The sequence below is a fragment of the Momordica charantia genome (genome assembly GCF_013281855.1).
Source record: "Momordica charantia cultivar OHB3-1 chromosome 8 unlocalized genomic scaffold, Mcharantia_2.0 BLBB01000008.1, whole genome shotgun sequence".
Lineage (NCBI taxonomy): Eukaryota > Viridiplantae > Streptophyta > Magnoliopsida > Cucurbitales > Cucurbitaceae > Momordica > Momordica charantia.
Window position 1 is genome coordinate 2,393,809 of NW_028275166.1, and position 18,163 is coordinate 2,411,971.

The 18,163-nt window shown below is 34.8% G+C and overlaps 3 protein-coding genes across 4 annotated transcripts; 2 read left to right on the forward strand and 1 right to left on the reverse strand.

Annotated features, from left to right (window-relative positions):
* On the reverse strand, positions 1-3,673 carry LOC111004589 (protein NRT1/ PTR FAMILY 1.2-like). 2 transcript variants are annotated; one of them, XM_088127203.1, is made up of 6 exons: positions 3,639-3,673; positions 3,320-3,528; positions 3,012-3,229; positions 1,600-2,138; positions 563-1,005; positions 1-453 (listed from the first exon to the last, which is right to left on the reverse strand). In XM_088127203.1, the coding sequence occupies exons 2-6, from the start codon at positions 3,420-3,422 to the stop codon at positions 50-52; spliced, it is 1,707 nt and encodes a 568-aa protein (XP_087983329.1). In that variant the 5' UTR covers positions 3,423-3,528; positions 3,639-3,673; the 3' UTR covers positions 1-49. The 2 variants fall into 2 exon arrangements, with proteins under 2 accessions (XP_087983329.1, XP_022131335.2); XM_022275643.2 differs by lacking the exon at positions 3,639-3,673 and having other exon boundaries at positions 3,320-3,576.
* A 5,631-nt stretch (positions 3,674-9,304) lies between these two features.
* LOC111005144 (protein NRT1/ PTR FAMILY 1.2) lies at positions 9,305-12,542 on the forward strand. Its single transcript, XM_022276548.2, has 5 exons — positions 9,305-9,464; positions 9,573-9,790; positions 10,084-10,577; positions 10,997-11,513; positions 12,045-12,542. The coding sequence occupies exons 1-5, from the start codon at positions 9,386-9,388 to the stop codon at positions 12,402-12,404; spliced, it is 1,668 nt and encodes a 555-aa protein (XP_022132240.1). The 5' UTR covers positions 9,305-9,385; the 3' UTR covers positions 12,405-12,542.
* Positions 12,543-13,643: 1,101 nt separating this feature from the next.
* LOC111004912 (protein NRT1/ PTR FAMILY 1.2) lies at positions 13,644-17,132 on the forward strand. Its single transcript, XM_022276186.2, has 4 exons — positions 13,644-14,047; positions 14,126-14,343; positions 14,870-15,402; positions 16,081-17,132. The coding sequence occupies exons 1-4, from the start codon at positions 13,945-13,947 to the stop codon at positions 16,955-16,957; spliced, it is 1,731 nt and encodes a 576-aa protein (XP_022131878.1). The 5' UTR covers positions 13,644-13,944; the 3' UTR covers positions 16,958-17,132.
* The last annotated feature ends 1,031 nt before the right edge of the window (positions 17,133-18,163 follow it).

Consider the following 18,163-nt stretch of genomic DNA (forward strand, 5'->3'; position numbering starts at 1 on the left):
GACAAAATAAACGATACAAATTTAAATCCAGATTAAAAGTAAACATGATCTAATCCTGGAGTTTACAAGTTTCATCTTCTTCATCTCCTCCGTCGTAACTCCTACAACAGGCAACGAAGTAAAGAAGATCAATGAAGCAAATCCCACAAATAAGCAGAAAGTAGTACTCATAATGAGCCTTATTAATGTTACTCGAAACCCAACTTTCTCCTCCTCCGGCCTTCGTCACGTCATCCACCACCGTCATTATAAACCCCGCCACCAAACTTCCGGCCGACATACTCAGCCCCGACAGAGAGGTTGACACGCTCGACATCGATTTCGGCAGCTGCGAGTAAAAAAACTCGTTCTGCCCAATCACACAGGAAGCGTCCGCTATTGCAGCAAATACGTAGTGCGGCAGCAGCCAAAACGCCGACATTTTCACCACCGCATGTGATTCGTTGGAGAATCCTGCGTCAGATGTCATATATAAATTAAATTTATCCAATCCATCGAAAATTACATTACAGTAGAAGGTCCCGTGTTCCATTTTAAACATTTCAAGTCTAGAGCGAATTACCCTGTTGTATGGCCATGGCCCGACGCTTGATCTCGACGACGGCTATGGATGCGACGGAAATGCAGCTCATGAATATTCCGAATCCGATTTTCTGGAGAGGCCTGAGGCGAGTCGGTTTGCCTAGGATTTTCGAGGCGAGAGGGACGAGGAGTCGATCGTAGAGGAGGATCCAAAGTCCGAGGGAGATGAAGAGGAACATGATGAAGGAGCCGGCCGGGATCTCAATATTTGGAGTGATGTGACGATCCATGGTGGAGACCTGTAAATATGGGAGAGTGTTCTGGTTGAAGGAGACGGAGAACAGGATTCCAGTCGACCAAATTGGGATTACTTTGATTATTGATTTCAGATCTTCTACTTGCTCAACCCTGCATACCCTCCATGGATCTCCACTCCTCTCTTCATCCTCGCCTTCTGTAATGATGCACGCTTTGTTCAGAAACCTGAGCCCACGAAATGAAGTTTTTATAGACGACACTACCCACCCAAATACCTTAAACCTCAAGTATCTCTATATATATATAACCTTCGTGACTTTGCTTTTGATTTTACTCCAAAAGCCTCATACATTGTAGAACTTTGTTGACCCTCCCTTACAAACCCAAGAGTTTCTAGTAAGGCTTTGTTTTTCTTTTTTCAAAATGTAAAATTAAAGGAAGAAATATAAAATATATTAATTAACGATCAATTTTTTCAAGATGGCAAGTAAGAACTATCCATACACACCAAGTTTTATCTAAAAGTTTAAAGTATGTTCTTCAGTGGGTAATAGTATGATATTGTATGTTTTGGACATAATCCTCACGCCTTACACAAATGAAGTAATTGTTCTTAGCTGTATACCATGGATCAATCATTTTCTTAACTGAGGTGGGACTTTATTTGCGCTCCTTGTAACTCCAACAAGGTAGGGATTTAGCCTCCAAAACAATTTAATGCATGTATTTTGAAATTTGTAACAATCTAACCTGTGCAAGTGCAATTCAATTTGTAAGAATCCGGCAACATATTTTCAAGCTACAAGAGTACATGCGTACCTCAATTTGTCAGACGGCTTTTGTCGAGCGGACGCATCCCCGTGGTGGTAAAGCGCATGCGAGGTATCAGATGGTAATCGGACATGTCTGTTCCTATAAGAAGCAACGACGACTTGGAAGAGAGAGGTAAACAAGCTAGAAGAGGGCTCGATCTTGACGAAGAGGGGAGAAACGAGGAGGAAAGAAACGAGGAAGAAGAGCATCAAAGCAGCAGGAATTCCAAATCCCAAGCTCCAGCTGATGTTATCTTGAATGTAAACAATAACTGTCATTCCAAACAGGGATCCGACCAGAGTAAAAACATAGTAACATCCGATGAAGCTCTCCAAAATGTGTTTGTTCTTGTTGGTGGCCAATTGGTCTCCCCCAAAGGCCAGAGACGATGCTTTAATGCCGCCTCCTCCGATGCACATCAACACAAAACAGGAATACAAAACAAAGAGCTGAAATGCTGTTGGAGAATCACAACGGGACAAAGATTTGTCACAATAAGGCCTTGCTTGTGGGATTGCCGAGGTTATCCATAACAGCGTCATCCCCTGTTCCATTATTTATATCTCTATATCATCACTGTAACTAAAATACTTTTTAGAATGACATATAAATTTTTAGTGGCTGTCCACAGAGAAATATTATTCATTCCTATCACTGAGAGTAAATCGGAATAAGGAATCTTAGAGTGGGAGAAAGAAAGAAAACTATTGTACACGCCTCTAATTTGTCCTTTACTAATATAATAGAAAGTTTAAGGCCGAACAAATGAAAATTGTCCCTTTCAATTTGTCTAAGACTTTAACTTAAAAATATATTAAAAAAATAAAAATTTCAAAGTTTTCTCTTTAATTTGATTTTTTTTATTTTCCTTTTTAGGAGGAAGGGAGAGGGAGGAGTATTGGAATAACTTCAGTGGATTCTTTCATGAAAGATTATGAAAATTATAATTTCAACCTACAAAGTAGGTATTCCTGCAATATTATAAAATTTTTCGATCTAACCAATTGGTGGTCAAAAGAATTAGTTGTTCTAAATTTCCAATGGTATTAACATTTAATAGACTTTAAAAAAAAAAACTGTTCCAAATACGTCAAAATAGGGAGGTCTAATTTTAAAATGACAACTTTACCAAAATAATATATATGTGTAATATATTTTTAATATATCTGTAATATATTAAAGTATCTAACTCGTCTTTGTAATATGTATGTAATTTATATCTAATATACTACTTATACAAGTGTACTACTTATGTGTGAAATTTTTTGTTATATTTGAAAATTTTAAAAATAGGTAATATATTTTGAAATATATAAAAGATTTTTGCTGTCAAACTCAATTTTCCAAAAAAAAGAAAAAAGTGAAATCAGATTAACAATTAATAAGAAATCTAAAATTTAGTCTGAGAAATTAGGTACCAGAGAGGTGAAGGCGGCTCCGAAGGCGATCGTGCGGAAGCGACCGGCGTAGGAATCGGCGAGAAAGGCTCCGAGCACCGGAGTGAGGCCACCGAGAGTCGACCGGAAATACAAAAAGTTGGAGGTTTGAAGCGCACTCATCCCATACTCTCCCATTAAGTAGGGAGTGAAATTTGAAGATAGCCCACTACTCACACAGCTCTCAATCGACTCATTCCCTGAAAATCATGAAATCACAACCAACCGACACTCAGTATTCATTATTCAACGGAAATCGCAACTCGAAGCCGCGTTTTTCTCGGAGTTACCGATTATGAACGGCAAAGTTCTGATGCCGCCCTTTTTGGGGCCGCCGCCCAGCAGCGGTTCTTCTGCGCCAATCTCCTCCGCCGCACCGTTCGAATCCGCCATTGCAGCACACAGAGACAGAGAAATGGGGAGTTGTTGAATCGGCTGCCCCTTTAATTTCTATGAGCGCATAAATCAGAACGCCCATAAAACTTGTAGTAAATTAAACCTGAGTATGGACAATTCCGGATGTCAATATCCATCCACACGTCCAGATCTCAACGTTTTTTAAAATATATATCACTAAAATATATTAAATAAGTGTCGCAACTGATTTACCTTTATTTTATTTCTTTTTCGTTGAGCGGACAGAGGGACTGAGAATCATTTCTGGCGTCTCCTTAGAGAAATAAATTAAGCGTTCGATAATATTACGGTTTCTTATTTTTGTTTCTTTATTTTTATTAAAGAAAAATGAATTACGTTGTCTCAACATCCATGAATTCAATATAATCAAACAATCTTTTTAGTCTTGGTACAAATTGGAAATGGGAAGAAAGACTTATTTTGATTGTTTCCAAAATTTATATATAATTTTGAGAATGTTCCCAAAAAGTGATAAACAATCAGCATAGTTAGTTACAAAATGTTTAGATTTCTTAATATAATTAGAAACGAGCAACAAAAAATACGAACGTTTCCAAATGAGTCTAAAATGCTATATGAATGTTTACAATTGACTTGACTTAGTTTAATTCACTATAAATCCAGTTCTAAACAACAACTTTATTCTTACCATCATTAAATATTTCACAACTAATAGAAAAATGTAAAAGTAATTTTTTTAAAAAAATAATAATAATGAACAATCAAATATTTAATAAGGGTAAAAATAAGGAAATTATTTATCAATTTTAAAATTTAAGAACTAAATAGAAATGCAATTTAAAACTGAGGGATCATAAAAGTACACTTTTTTCCCCCTAACTAATGAAACATCAATTTTTTTGTTAACAGTTGATTAAGAAAAAATTTTTGTTAACAAATTTAACTTCTTTTTTTAAGGAAAATACTAATTCAAAATTCTAGTGTAAATTTCAAAATTTTTAAAAATTAATGACCAAATTAAGAATTTTTCTTGAGACATTAAAGATTATTTAGTATATCTACCCAATAATTAATTGAATCTACTTAATTAGTAATAACTAATATTTGTTCATTTGGTTTCTTTTTATGACAAATTTTTCACTTAGTTGATCAATAAAATTATATAAAAAAAAATTTAAAGTAACCCATTATGAATTAGATATAGAGTTTGAAATGATATATTTAAATTCGGAATCTGACAGTAGATAAAGTAATTATTATAGTTCTAAAAATGGATGGTTCAATCTTGACCTCCATGTTAATTTAAATAACAAAAATGATAAGAGGTAAATTTTACTGCATGATTTATCAAAACTGAATAATATAAAAGTTAAAACTAGTTTTTTATTAACTAAAATAAAATATTAAAAATTCTTAATTATATAATTTAGTCTCTAACACTCGAGTCTCCTCTAAATCTGACCCTCCGTATTTTAATAATTTCAATTAAATATTTTATACATTTAAGTCTTTCTAATATTTGAATTTTGTTGTACCCAGAAAAATATATTTAAAATTTGTTAATGGATATTTTTTAGTTTAATATGAGGTAGAAACCCTAGCATCTGATTCTTTAATATATTTTTTACCAGTTAAATTATGCTCAAATTGACAATATTAGGTATTTGTTAAAAGAACAAAATATAAATTAAAGATATACTTAAAAGTTTTAAATAATTAGAGACTAAATTATTTGTATTTTTTTAAATAATTACTTTTTAAAAACAAATGACAAAGGTAGGCTAGGATCAAAACTAATTCTAAAAATAGGATAGGTAAATCGCACCCGTTGGCTGCGATTTCACGAAATTGCGGTCGTCGACTGCAATTTAGGACGAAATCGATGTCCTAGACCGTGATTTCACTGAAGTCGCAGCCGTTGGTTTGACGTGGCTCCACGTGTAGCCAACGGCTACGACTTCAACAGAAAAAAAAAAAGAAAAATATGTAGAAGTCGCGTGCGTTGCATACGACTTCAATAAGAGGAAGTCGCGTCCATTGTACGCGACTTGTACATCGACGAAAATCCACCCGCCACATAAACAATACACGTTACATGGAAGTAGCCTTCATTGTATGAGAGTTTTGACCCCTCCTTTGACCTAACATATTTTTGTCAATAATTTCAAAAATCTAAATTATTTTTATATTTATTTATTTAATTTACATTTATTTAGTTATTATTTTTAAATTAACATTATTTTTGTAATTTCTTTTTAAAATGTCATTATTTTAAAACTTAACCCAAATTATTTAGTCCAGTCAGGAACATGTTTATCTATTATTAATTTTATTTTGCGCTGTGGCACAGTTATGACATACAACGCACGTTTTACACGTGATCCGGCTAACCCGCGTGGGTACAAAAGATCCCGGTGCCGACGCCATATTTTAAATAGTGTAGTCTACGTGGCATAAAATTATTGGGTACAGTTTATTAATTATCGGATTTTGTATTTAAAGATTCATTCGTTTTTCTATCATTATTATTTTTAATTTTAAGGTCCTTCAAACCATGTTGAGCATGAGCTATTAAAAACCTTGTTTACTTTTTTTTTTCCTTAGTCTTAGTTTAGAATTATTAAACAGTTATTTCATTATTTTATTCGTTTTCAAGATACTATAAAGCAATTTGTTAACTAAATTTTAAGATATTATAGTGCAGTTTACAGGACATAAAATAATTAGGATTTTTTTTATAATGCTTTATTTTAAACTTATTCCAAGTATATATCTCAACCACAAACTATTTCAAAAAATAATGTTTGAAAAATTATAGATCTCTTTGATCTATACCACTTCACAATTTTCGAATTGCATGACGTTGCTGACGCCATGTTTTTTATTTCTTATTTTTTAATTCTAAGATGTCGTCTCTGAAAAGATAATATATGTCAAAATTGAACAAATATTTCAAGCAATATTCACAAAGCCCATTTCAATTATTATATTTGGCTCCTATGTGATTTCAACGCCATAAATTTTTTTACTTTCTGCTCCATTGCAAAGGCTATAGTTGCCACGAGACAGAAGACGACATATCTTCTAAACGCCACTGAACAATGTTATAATAAGGTTATCATAGTATGAATCAATGAGCACGATTAAGAGTTATGGTTCGTTTGATAACATTTCTGTATTATGAGAACGGCTACATTCAATTCGTCTTAATATTAAGCTTAATTTTATTTTTATTATAAAATATGTCACATCATTTTATTTTTTATATTCAAAAAAGAAAAAACAACCCGGTGAAGCTTCAGATCTCTATTTCTGCAAACTTCCACTTCGCGGGCCGGATGTACGGTACACAAGCATTGGGCTGGATTGTGGGGCCCATTTACTTCATGGGCTTGTCATGATTTTTGTAATAAAATGGGCCACAGCATCAGGCCGGTATACACAAAATGTTAAACGGTGAAAACTGAACCTTCACTCCACCTCCAACTCCAGTGGGGCCCACACTGTAGTAGTTAAAAGCACCGCACTTGGTTTCATTTACACTATAAATAGAAGAAATTGACTCCACGTCATTTTTAATACAGTAATGATGTAGCAAGCAATAAATAGAAGGAAGTATGATACTCTTATAGTACTAGAAAATTTTAAGAACCACATGCGCCCTATAAATTTATTTTTTCTCAATTGAATATGGAGTGTGATCTATACATTAAAAAAATAATAATAGAGTCGATATGATTTATTACTATAGGTGGACCATCACCTAAACTTTATAATGTATATATTATTGGTCAATAATATAACATAAATTTTCCATTGGCAAGGTGGCACGCCCTTGTCTAGCCCCTTCGATCAGATTCATCGTCTTGTGATTCTCAAACTATTTTTTATATATATAATTTGTCAGTTTTATAAACACATAAAGTTAAGTGAAACTTGCTTAATTTATCTATTTTAAAAAGGGAAAAAAATCATAAAATACGTGATTCAAAAACCTAATTTTTTAAAAGTAATTTTTTCTTTTAACACTTGTAAATGGTTCGGTCATCCTCTGCTATTTCATAACCTAAGGGATTTTATTCATCGAGGACAGTTCTAATGTATTAAATTAATAATTTATTTATGAATTTTGAGATTGTTAATTTGCCCTTCAATTTGCTCTTCTTTACTAATGTTAATTTGTAAACTATATATGAAAGGTGGATTCCAACCAAACTCTATCTTTATAAAATAAGAATTCTGGATTTAATTTTTTTTTCTTTTTTTAATATAACATGTGGAGGCAAGAGATCAAACTAAATTAGGTAGATTAATCAAAAGTAATAAAAGAAATTAAAAGTAACAACGTAATGTAAAGTAAACTGTAAAGACTGACTCAAATTATTTTTGTTTCTTAAAAAAAAAACATTTTTGTTTGTGGAGAAAAAATAGAGAACAGTTGCGAATTACGCAGATTTTGGACAGGTTACCGAATAGTTTGGGAATTAAGCTACATCGTGAAGCACGTGTACACTCTGCTTCTAATATTTAAAAGTTAAAAAAAGAAAAAAAAAGTAAAATACACTATTTTTTAAAAAAAGTTTGGAATTCGTGCCTACTTAATTTTAAGATTTAAAAATTGAAACTTTAGTTTTGAGATTTGAAAATGATTCTTAATAGTCTACCTTAATATGATTAACGAAAAAAATAGCGTGACTGTTTGATCAAGTCTATGAAATTTAAATTTGTCTAGGCTAATTCTTCAAACAAGTTGAGGTACTTAGTAAGTAGGGAATAATAAGTATTGCTCAGTAAGTAGTTGGCCAATTTATACTTGAGAGGTAATATAGTTTGCGTATCTAAAAAGAAGGTGGGAGGTTTCTATTTAAAGGCGAAGCTTCCAACATGATTCCTGATAAGACTCCAACGGCTCTCCAACAGCTTGAGAAACATAGTACGTTATCATGGATGATGTCGAAATTCTATGTCTGCAGGAGTACACTTTGATTGTATCACTTGATAACTCACGCATTCAATTACATGTTTGAGTTCGGTTCAACTGATAGCTCATTTTGACTCGTCATTGTTGAGCATATCACATATCGACTTGTGGCTTGTGAGATATCACCTCCAACCGTGACAATTATCTATTGATTGACAATAATTTCAAATCTTCATTCTAGATTAAGTTTCTCGAAGAAGCAGAGAACGATGATCGACGATGGTAAGAGAGGATGGTGGCCGCTGAAATTCGTTGAAAAATAAGAAAGAAAAAAAAAGAAAGAATATGCTAACTCACTCTGTCAAATCATTAGAAATTAATATAATCTATTGACTTAATAAGTTTAATAAGCACATAACTACGACAATATTTGCATAAGTGACTAATTGTAAAACGAGAGACTAATAATCATTTTAAAATCTTTAAAACTAAAGTGTCTTTTTTTTTTCTAACTCGGAGGATCAAAATTTATAAAAAAAAAATATTTAAGTGAAGTAAGTATCTTTTTTATTAGTCAATATCATTAAATGTTTGACAACTAAGATATATGAATACTAAAACAAATATTATTGTTTAATAAATAAATTAATTTTTCATCCGTGGCGAAGGTAAGATTTGATTTCACTCATGAGGAACAAACCATTGAAATCATGAGTAGGGTGAAAGGTTTTTCAATGGGATACAATTTGACTATACTTATTTTATAAAAATAACCGTATTTTACGTTTTTGGAAGACTTTCCCTCCTATACAAAACCGGTTGTAATGAAAATTTCCTACTACGGCGGGTTCCGTGAACCATGAGGAAAGTAAAAAATGGTCCCCCTTCTCAACCACCCAGCCGAGCCATTTTTATTTTATTATTATTATTATTTTTCTTTTTTTAGGGTTAAAAGTTAAAAGCTTATAAATTACGAGGAGCACCCCGCGGCTGTGATGTACTATAAAACAAAAACACCAGAAGCGCCACTCTCTGCGTCCGTCGCTCATCTGCGATAATGGAAGTTGATGAGGAGGAGCCGCTATTGGTCAGTTCCAGGCGCACCGGAGGACTCAGAACTTTGCCTTCAATCATAGGTACAAAAAAGAAAACCTCCGGTTCATCTCTCTCCATCTCTACCCATCGGAAATAGTGAACAATTTGTTTTGTTTTTGTTTTGGTTTTGGGGGTTTGATTAATTACAGTGAATGAATCGCTGGAGAGACTGGCGAGCTCTGGGCTATCTTCCAACATGACGCGCTACTTGACCGGCGATTATGGAATGTCCGCCACCGCCGCCTCCTATGTTCTCTCCCTCTGGTCGGCGGCCAGTAATTTCACTCCCGTCATCGCCGCCTTTCTCGCCGATTCCTACGTCGGCCGCTACCCCATGATCGGATTCGGATCCATCATCTGCTTTTTCGTAAGTTTCTTCTCTGAAAAAACACTCCTACCTACGCTTCACCCACCATATTTATTTTGCCAGTTTAATTTTGATTGTCCCCACAACATTAATTAGTTTTATGTTTCCGGAGTTCCAATTTCCCATCTCACTATAAAAGGGGTAGCTCCTAATTCCTTCTCTACTGGCTGGGGACAGGGGAAGGAAGAATTTTGATTCGTGAAAACTCTGTCAATTTTAAATGGCTAGAACTAAAATTTAGCGATGGGGATTAAATTTGCAAAAGTGATACAAGTTTTGTTTATGAACGGCAGGGGATGTTGGTTCTTTGGTTAACGGCAGCAGTTCCGGGAGCAAGGAATTTTGTGGTTCTATATACTTCTTTAGCGCTGATGTCCATCGGAGCCGGCGGCGTGCGGTCATCTTCCATGGCCTTCGGCGCCGACCAGTTGAGAAAGGGCGGACGGAGCCTGGAGAGCTACGTTGCCTGGTACTTTGTGTCGGTGACGGCGTCTGTTCTGGTCGGAATGTCGGTGGTGGTTTATATTCAGGACAACATGGGATGGACGGTGGGTTTCGGAATTCCGGTTGTTTTGATGTTCTTGTCGGCGGTCTCTTTCTACCTTTCTTCTCCGTTTTATGTGAAGGAGAAGCCATCTCCGAGCTTGATCGCCGGCCTTCTGCAAGTCGCCGTCGCTTCTTATAAGAAGAGAGGCCTTCGATTCTCGTCAATGGAGTTTGATAATAATAATGTGATGTATCATAACCCACCTGGATCCACTCATCTCATTCCAACTCACAGATTAAGGTTTAATTCTTCACTTAATCACCTCTAAAAAGTTGATTAACTTATTTTTCAATCTAGCATTTGTGGTTGCTCACTTTTTTTTTATCACACACTTCCTCTGTTTGGATTTAAATTTTTTTTCCCTTGTTTCTAGAGCGAATATAAAAGGAAAATACTTAGTGAGGAAAGGTAGTGGCTCAGAACTTAGTTTATGAGGATAAAATAAATGTCTTTATCTATGCTTGGATTGGAGATATAATTCGATATGATTTATGTTTCCTATTGGAATTACATTTGAAATTTAGTTGTATTGAATAAGGTTGGTTGATATTTTAGACTGAATTAGAGGTTTTAATACTCAAATTGAACACACAAACTGTGGCTTAATGAGGCTCCTGGCGTTGCAATCATGTGATGAACAGATGTTGTTTGTTTGACAGGTTTCTAAACAGAGCATGCATAATAAGAAATCCAGGAACAGAGGTGAGCGTGGAAGGAAAGGCTTCAGATCCATGGAGTTTGTGCAGCGTAGAGCAAGTGGAAGGGGTGAAGGCTCTGATAAGAATAATCCCAATATGGTCGAGTGGAATCATTCTGGCAGTGGCGACCACGCCCAACGCTTTCCAATATCTTCAAGTAGCCTCAATGGACAGACACATAACTTCAAACTTCCAAGTTCCCGCAGGCTCCTTCGCCACATTTACAATGATTTTCATAACAATATGGGTTCCTCTCTACGATCGCCTCCTAATTCCTCTCGCCTCCAAAATCGCGGGAAAACCGGTTCGTCTCAACGTCAAGCTCAAGATGGGGGTGGGAATCGTCTTCATGTGTCTATCTTCTGCCGTGGCAGGCGTAGTCGAGAGCCGCCGCCGAGCCCTCGCTATAGAACAAGGATTCTCCGATGACCCACAAGCTGTCGTAACCATGTCTGCCTTTTGGACATTGTTCACCCAGGTATCAATTTCACTCGTTTCGTCAGTGAATGTTAAAATTGGATGGTAATAAACGAGAAAAGCTAACGGTCAGTAGCATTGTGCTCTTCATCATCAGTGGCCTGTTAAGGACCCAAATTTTCTCATGATATAATTAGTGAGTTAAGAAAAAGAACTAGGTAGAAATTAGGTCAATTTCACCGTAGAAGAAATTTAAAAGGTTTACAATTTATTTAAGTTTATGCAACTTAATTTGTTGGTAACTAATTTTAACATTTACCAACCAAACAAAAATGGCCTGAACTTAGTTAAATAGTATATATTGTGCATCTCGATACATAGAGTAGATTTAAGTCAGTTTAGTGTCTTTGCAAATCTGTCACTGCTTAAGCATGTATTTAACACACTCATATTTTGAACACTCTCTTCACTTAAGCATTAGGAAAAAACTCAACCATTCAACGGCGAGAAAATAATATTATTAAAATAATTTGAACGCACATTGATATATGTTACTTTAAATTTAATGATTTAATTTGTTGATATCATGAAGATGTTGGGTGGTCTAGCTGAAGCATTCAATGTAATCGGTCAAAATGAGTTCTATCTCTCAGAGCTGCCAACGGCCATGTCGAGCATTGCAACCACGCTTGGTGGTCTAAATATGTTCATTGGGAACCTGGTTGCAAGTTTTATATTAAAGAGTGTCGATGATCTGACAAAAGGTGGAGGAAAAGAAAGCTGGGTTTCAACCAACCTTAACAAGGGCCATTTTGATTATTATAATTGGCTTGTCTGTATTCTCAATATTCTAAATCTCATCTACTTTTTGGTATGTTCCAAGGGCTATGGCCCTTGCAAGGGGGAAGACGACTACAAAGATGATGTATCTTGCGGCCACGAATTCAACTAAGTGATGCACTTAGAAAAGTATATGTTTATATATCGTGGTTAGTAGGGGCCGAGCTAATTTAATTGCTTTTTAATGTACATTATAAATATAACATTATATTAGATAGTTAATTTTAATTGATATCAACACTTCTCCTTCCCTCTCTCTATCTTTTTTTTTAATGTATATCCATGGTTAAAATTTGTATAATTTATTTTTAGTTAAATGATGATTTTGTGTAGTTTGAATGTTCAAAATTTGTTCAAATATTGACATTTTGTTTCAAACTAGATATACCTTTTAAATTAATTTTAGTTTTTAGTAAAATATATAAATGGAACCATATTAGTTAATAATTAATGTTTATCATACTTTATTAATACATCATTTTTATTATTATAAAAATTGCACGACGAAATGAAACATGGCAATTTATTATAGCTCATCGTATGTCTAAAATATGTATTAATTTAGTCAAATGCCTTTTTTTAAGAATATAATATAAAGTATTATTTACGTTATTTAAAAAGATATATAAATCTGTGCAAATAACTAATAAATTAATAATTTACAAACGAGAGAATTCGAAGACATCAGACAGAATGTGGTTGCTTGTTATCTTGTCACGTGTTCCAATAATAAAATTTTCTTTTAATACTTTTGAATTTTAAAATAACATTAATGCCCCAGCATTAGCATAGCTAACCATTACTACGACCTTAAATTAAAAAATTCGAACTGTCATATCCCATTTATTGAAAAAAAAAATTAAAATAATATTTTTGTCCATATACTCCCAGAATTTTCTACAATGTTGATTTTGATTTTGTATTCTTAAAAAATAATCATTTTAGTATTTTTATTTTTATTATAATTTTAACTTGATATTTTACCTATTAAATTTTTTGAAATATAGTGATAAATGTGTATTCAAGATTTCCACGGTAAAAAATTTGTGAAAAAATTTTACAAAATATATCAAATTTATCACTTTTAGAGTATGGAAACGAAACCAAAACAGACAACAAAATAAAAAATATAAAAAATATAGGATGTAAAATACAGAAATCAAAGACCAAATAGTATCCAGACATAAATGAAATGATAGTGCATCTTGGAAAAGATATAATATTTATTCATTGATTTTATTTTTTGAAGCGTCATCTTGAAAAAGATATAGTGAAAAGAAAGAAAAATAAATAAATGGACAGGTGTTGGTCCAACGACGTCGTGAAAATCCCACACAGTGTGGAACATACGATTCAATTCCGCGTTCACTGTCAGAAGATGGTGGGGGAAGAAGGCCGGGCCACACTCTCGTGACTTCAAACGATTTGATAATGTCAGGAAACTTAACTCTTAAGTCTTCTAAATTGGTTCCCATTTGTGTTGTATGAGTGGGACAAATCAGTTGAAGATTCAATCAATGAACATCATTGTTTCGGCCGTCTCTTCAAACGACTCCGTGTTACTAGCGGCTTCTTCAATTTCTTTTGACTAACTAATTTGTTTTATCCCAAATCCATTGTTTCCGGCCCGCCAATTTCTCTCTGTTTCTGCAATGGAAGCTCCGTCGACTGCCGATGAGGACAGAGACATGGAGGAGCCACTGTTGAAGAGCTCCGATGGCAAGGGAGGCCTCAGAACTTTGCCTTTCATAATCGGTAATCAAGCGTAGAACTGATTTATTGTGTTTTGTTTGTTCATAAATTTGCTAATCTTTCTGCATCCTCACTCCTCAGCGAATGTAGCACTTGAGAAGGTCGCCAGTCAGGGTTTGACGCCCAGTATGATACTCTATTTGACTAGGGTTTACGGAATGGAGTCCGCCGCTGCTTCCACAGTCATCTTCCTCTGGTCTGCCGCCTCCAATTTCACTCCGATCATCTGTGCTTTTCTCGCCGATTCCTATCTCGGCCGGTTTCCCATCATCGCGGCTGGCTCCGTCGTCAGCTTTCTGGTACTCTCTTTTGTCTGTCATTTGCTGAATTGCTCTAATTTAGTACGATTTCTCCACTTGCGGTGATTTTCTAATTCTGACGGTTTCCCGCATTTCGAATGATTCGATTCATTTGCTTACTGATACTCCGTTCCATTCCAACTCAAATAATTAGCTTAAAGCAGGATTCATCTAGAGAATTGCATATTTCCATTCCTCATTTTGCCTTTCTGCAACAAAACATAATCATCGCGTATTTTCAATATACCCTACTCTTCCCTATAATTTGTTTCTTTCACGAGACAAGCATGCAGAGTCTGATTTGGGCATTGTTCATATATTATGCCCCCCATGAGATCATGGTGAGACCTGTATAATTAAAGAGGATGAGTAAATTGCCCATAAGAATGAATGTCTGTCTGAATCTTCAATTTCTCCAGGAAAGATCTTATGGAAAAGGAGAAAGAATCAAGGGATTCTTATTCATTATCTTTCGATGGTTTTGGAGAGCTGGGTAGCTTAATTATCTGTTTGTATTTTGTAATAGGGAATGTTTGTTTTATGGCTAACTGCGACAATTCCACAAGCAAGGCCTTTCTGTGATGAACTTAGTGGCCATTGCAACGCCCCGTCGACGCCCCAACTATTGCTCTTATATTCATCTTATGCATTAATGGCTATTGGATCTGGTTGCCTTCAATCATCCTCCATAGCCTTTGGTGCAGATCAGTTGTTAAAGAGTTCAGGCACTCTTAAAAATTATTTCAGCTTGGTTTATATGGCGCAATCAGCTGGAGTACTTGTAGGAATGTCGTGTATCGTGTATATTCAGGATCATGTGGGATGGGCGATGGGCTTTGGAGTTCCTGTTGCTTGCATGTTATTTTCTTCAATTGCTTTCCTCTCAGCCTCACCCCTGTATGTGAAGTCAATGCCTAGCTCCAGTTTGTGTACTGGTCTTGTGCAAGTCGTCGTGGCCTCTTATAAGAAGAGGCGTATGAAAGTACCATCCACAGACACATATGAAATCTACCACCACAACAACGGATCACCTCATCTCATGCCAAGTGACAAGTTAAGGTACAAGACACATGTTCTTTTCATCATTCATAATGCTATTTGCCAAATGCTCTTACTCTTACTTTTTTATTAAGGATGCTTGGACCCTTCTTTTGATTGTGCCAAAAAATATTATCATCTCGTCTATAGATAATTCCCATAACAACTACTTGACTCTTCATTTGCTTCTGTTCATTATACCACCGCCATCTATTTTGTTCTTGAAGCCAATTATGTTTTTGAAGTGGTACTCATTAAGATATAATGTTCACAGAAGCTATTAGACCAGCTATTTATCAAGTTAAAATTATCACGGATGCTAAGATGAATTCTTTTCCACTTTTTATGCATAAACTGCAAAATACTGCTTAATCTAGGCACAAACTTAAGTACAAACGATTGAATCCTTATTCAATACCTTCTGGCATTTTACATGAAATGTTCCACTATAATTTTTTTTACTAAAAATTAAAATTTGTATAGCTCATGATAATTCCTGAGTATTTGTTAAGATAGCTAAAAACTATTCGTTGAATATTTTTTCTTCATGTAGGTGGCTAGCATGAACAGTTCTCCCTTGTAATTAATCTTACTCGACTAACCCAACTCCCAACGTTGAGAGTTCAGTTTGTTAGTTTCTTAAGTATGGATGTACTCAGATTTGATAAGAACTATTTTTACCTTGTTTTGACTTTCAAGGTTTCTAAACAAAGCATGCATCATTAGCAATTCTGAGGAAGAGCTAACTTCAGATGGAAGGGCTTCAAATCCTTGGAGCCTATGCACTGTAGATCAAGTTGAAGGCCTGAAGGCGTTGATCAGGATAGTACCATTGTGGTCTACAGGAATCCTTGTTGCTGTAGGTGTGAATCAATCATTTTATGTTCTCCAGCTTGCATCTATGGATCGACACCTTACTCCAACTTTTGAAGTTCCTGCAGGCTCGTTTGGTGTAGTGCTAATCGTTTCTCTAATAATATGGATTATATTATATGATCGTTTGATCCTCCCTTTGGTATCAAAAATCAGGGGAAAACAAACTCGTCTAAGTCGGAAAACAAGAATGGGAATTGGGATCCTTTTCTGCACCTTCAGTTTGGTGGCAACGGCAATTGTCGAGACTAATCGACGTGCCATGGCCATAAAGGAAGGCTTCTCTGACGACCCAGAAGCTGTGGTAAGCATGTCAGCATTTTGGACGCTACCCCGTTACATCTTCTTGGGTATGTCGGAGGGTTTCAGCGCTGTCGGGCAAATCGAGTTCTTCTACTTTGAGCTGCCAAGAGCCATGTCCAGTGTAGCAACCTCTCTTTTTGGACTGGGTATGTCTGTAGGCAACTTGGCTGCTAGTTTTATAATGACAATCGTTGATAATTTCTCTAAGACAGGTGGCGGAGAGAGTTGGGTTTCAACAAACATCAATAATGGTCACTGCGATTACTACTATTGGCTGCTCTTTGCTCTGGTCTTTGCCAACTTCCTGTATTTCCTTGTCTGTAGCAAGTCTTATGGCCCCTCCAAGGAAGAAGCAAGTGATGAATCTAATGCTGAAGATGAAAACAATATTTTACATTAGTTTAGTTGTTATTATTTTGGTTTCTATAAATGAGGTTTAAGACCAACAATGAAGAGTATCTTGAGAGAATTTATACCACTGGACAATTTGGTTGTGATTGTTTATATGTATGATGCTGACCAAGTTTGACATTTTATAAACTGGGTTAGATATGTTAATGTTGTATTTTCTCGTATGAGAGTTTGAAGGTTTAGTTTTTACGATTAAACGTTGTAACAATCACTATATCGTGCCGTTTGTTGTAATTTGAGTGCAGATTCACTATAAAGGGTAAGATAGCACATTAGTATTGATCTGTTGTAAATATAGTTAAATAGTTGAGCTGATATAATTAGTTTAGTTTTTTTTAGTACAACATGTTGGGGAGGAAATTCGAACTCACAATTTCGACTAGTTTTTGTTACTAATTAGTTCAAATTAGATTGTATTTAAAGGTGGCTTATAAATACCACTAGTCTTGATCATTCATTAATGAGGAATTTTATCATCGATCAATATACTTATATTAATAACTATTAAACTAACTCAATTCATAGAAATTTCATTTATTCGAACTTAATCCAACCCAAATCCTTGAGTTAGGTTTAGTTGATCGGTATTTTCGGATTGTCTAATTTTTTAAACAACTCTATTTTAATTTTCATAATAAAAACTCACCTAATACATTAATTACACATGACATGATTTGAACAAAAGAGATATGAAAAATTACTACAACATGATATAAAATTGTTCACTTCTACACAGCAAGATTTTCATAAGATTACTATATACCACAAAAAAAAAAAAAACACATCATACATCTACTATGCTATAAACGAGTGATATTAGGGGAGGTTTCTTTCCAAAAATAATTGTGATTTTACGTTGATAGGAGGGAAACGTGTCGAACTCCATTAATGCCACATCACCGACTACGAACAGTTTCACAATATATATTCTCAGAAAAGTTTTTCAATTCTAAAATAGTATAAATAAAATGAAATTGATATACTTTATTTGATCGAATTAATATAATTGATATGCCACATAATGGTTAAACTAACAAATTATTAGCCGTCAAAATAAATCAATTCGATCCTCACCTCACATATTCAATTAAAAAAATAAAGTTATTAACGCATAAATTCGGTGCGATGCTAGTCCTAAGCACTTCAATACTGAAGTCTAATGTTACCCCGATATCTTTCCTTTTTAATTTCTTAG

What these genes read in the sequence shown, in the direction of transcription:
- LOC111004589 (XM_088127203.1), bottom strand. Translation starts at nt 3,422, where the DNA reads ATGGCGGATTCGAACGGTGCGGCGGAGGAGATTGGCGCAGAAGAACCG. An exon ending in AACTTTGCCGTTCATAATCG is followed by an intron (nt 3,230 to 3,319) that starts GTAACTCCGAGA and finishes CATGATTTTCAG; the next exon opens with GGAATGAGTCGATTGAGAGC. An exon ending in GGCCATGGCCATACAACAGG is followed by an intron (nt 454 to 562) that starts GTAATTCGCTCT and finishes CATCTGACGCAG; the next exon opens with GATTCTCCAACGAATCACAT.
- LOC111005144 (XM_022276548.2), top strand. Translation starts at nt 9,386, where the DNA reads ATGGAAGTTGATGAGGAGGAGCCGCTATTGGTCAGTTCCAGGCGCACC. An exon ending in AACTTTGCCTTCAATCATAG is followed by an intron (nt 9,465 to 9,572) that starts GTACAAAAAAGA and finishes GATTAATTACAG; the next exon opens with TGAATGAATCGCTGGAGAGA. An exon ending in TTTGGACATTGTTCACCCAG is followed by an intron (nt 11,514 to 12,044) that starts GTATCAATTTCA and finishes GATATCATGAAG; the next exon opens with ATGTTGGGTGGTCTAGCTGA.
- LOC111004912 (XM_022276186.2), top strand. Translation starts at nt 13,945, where the DNA reads ATGGAAGCTCCGTCGACTGCCGATGAGGACAGAGACATGGAGGAGCCA. An exon ending in GCTCCGTCGTCAGCTTTCTG is followed by an intron (nt 14,344 to 14,869) that starts GTACTCTCTTTT and finishes ATTTTGTAATAG; the next exon opens with GGAATGTTTGTTTTATGGCT. An exon ending in ATGCCAAGTGACAAGTTAAG is followed by an intron (nt 15,403 to 16,080) that starts GTACAAGACACA and finishes TTGACTTTCAAG; the next exon opens with GTTTCTAAACAAAGCATGCA.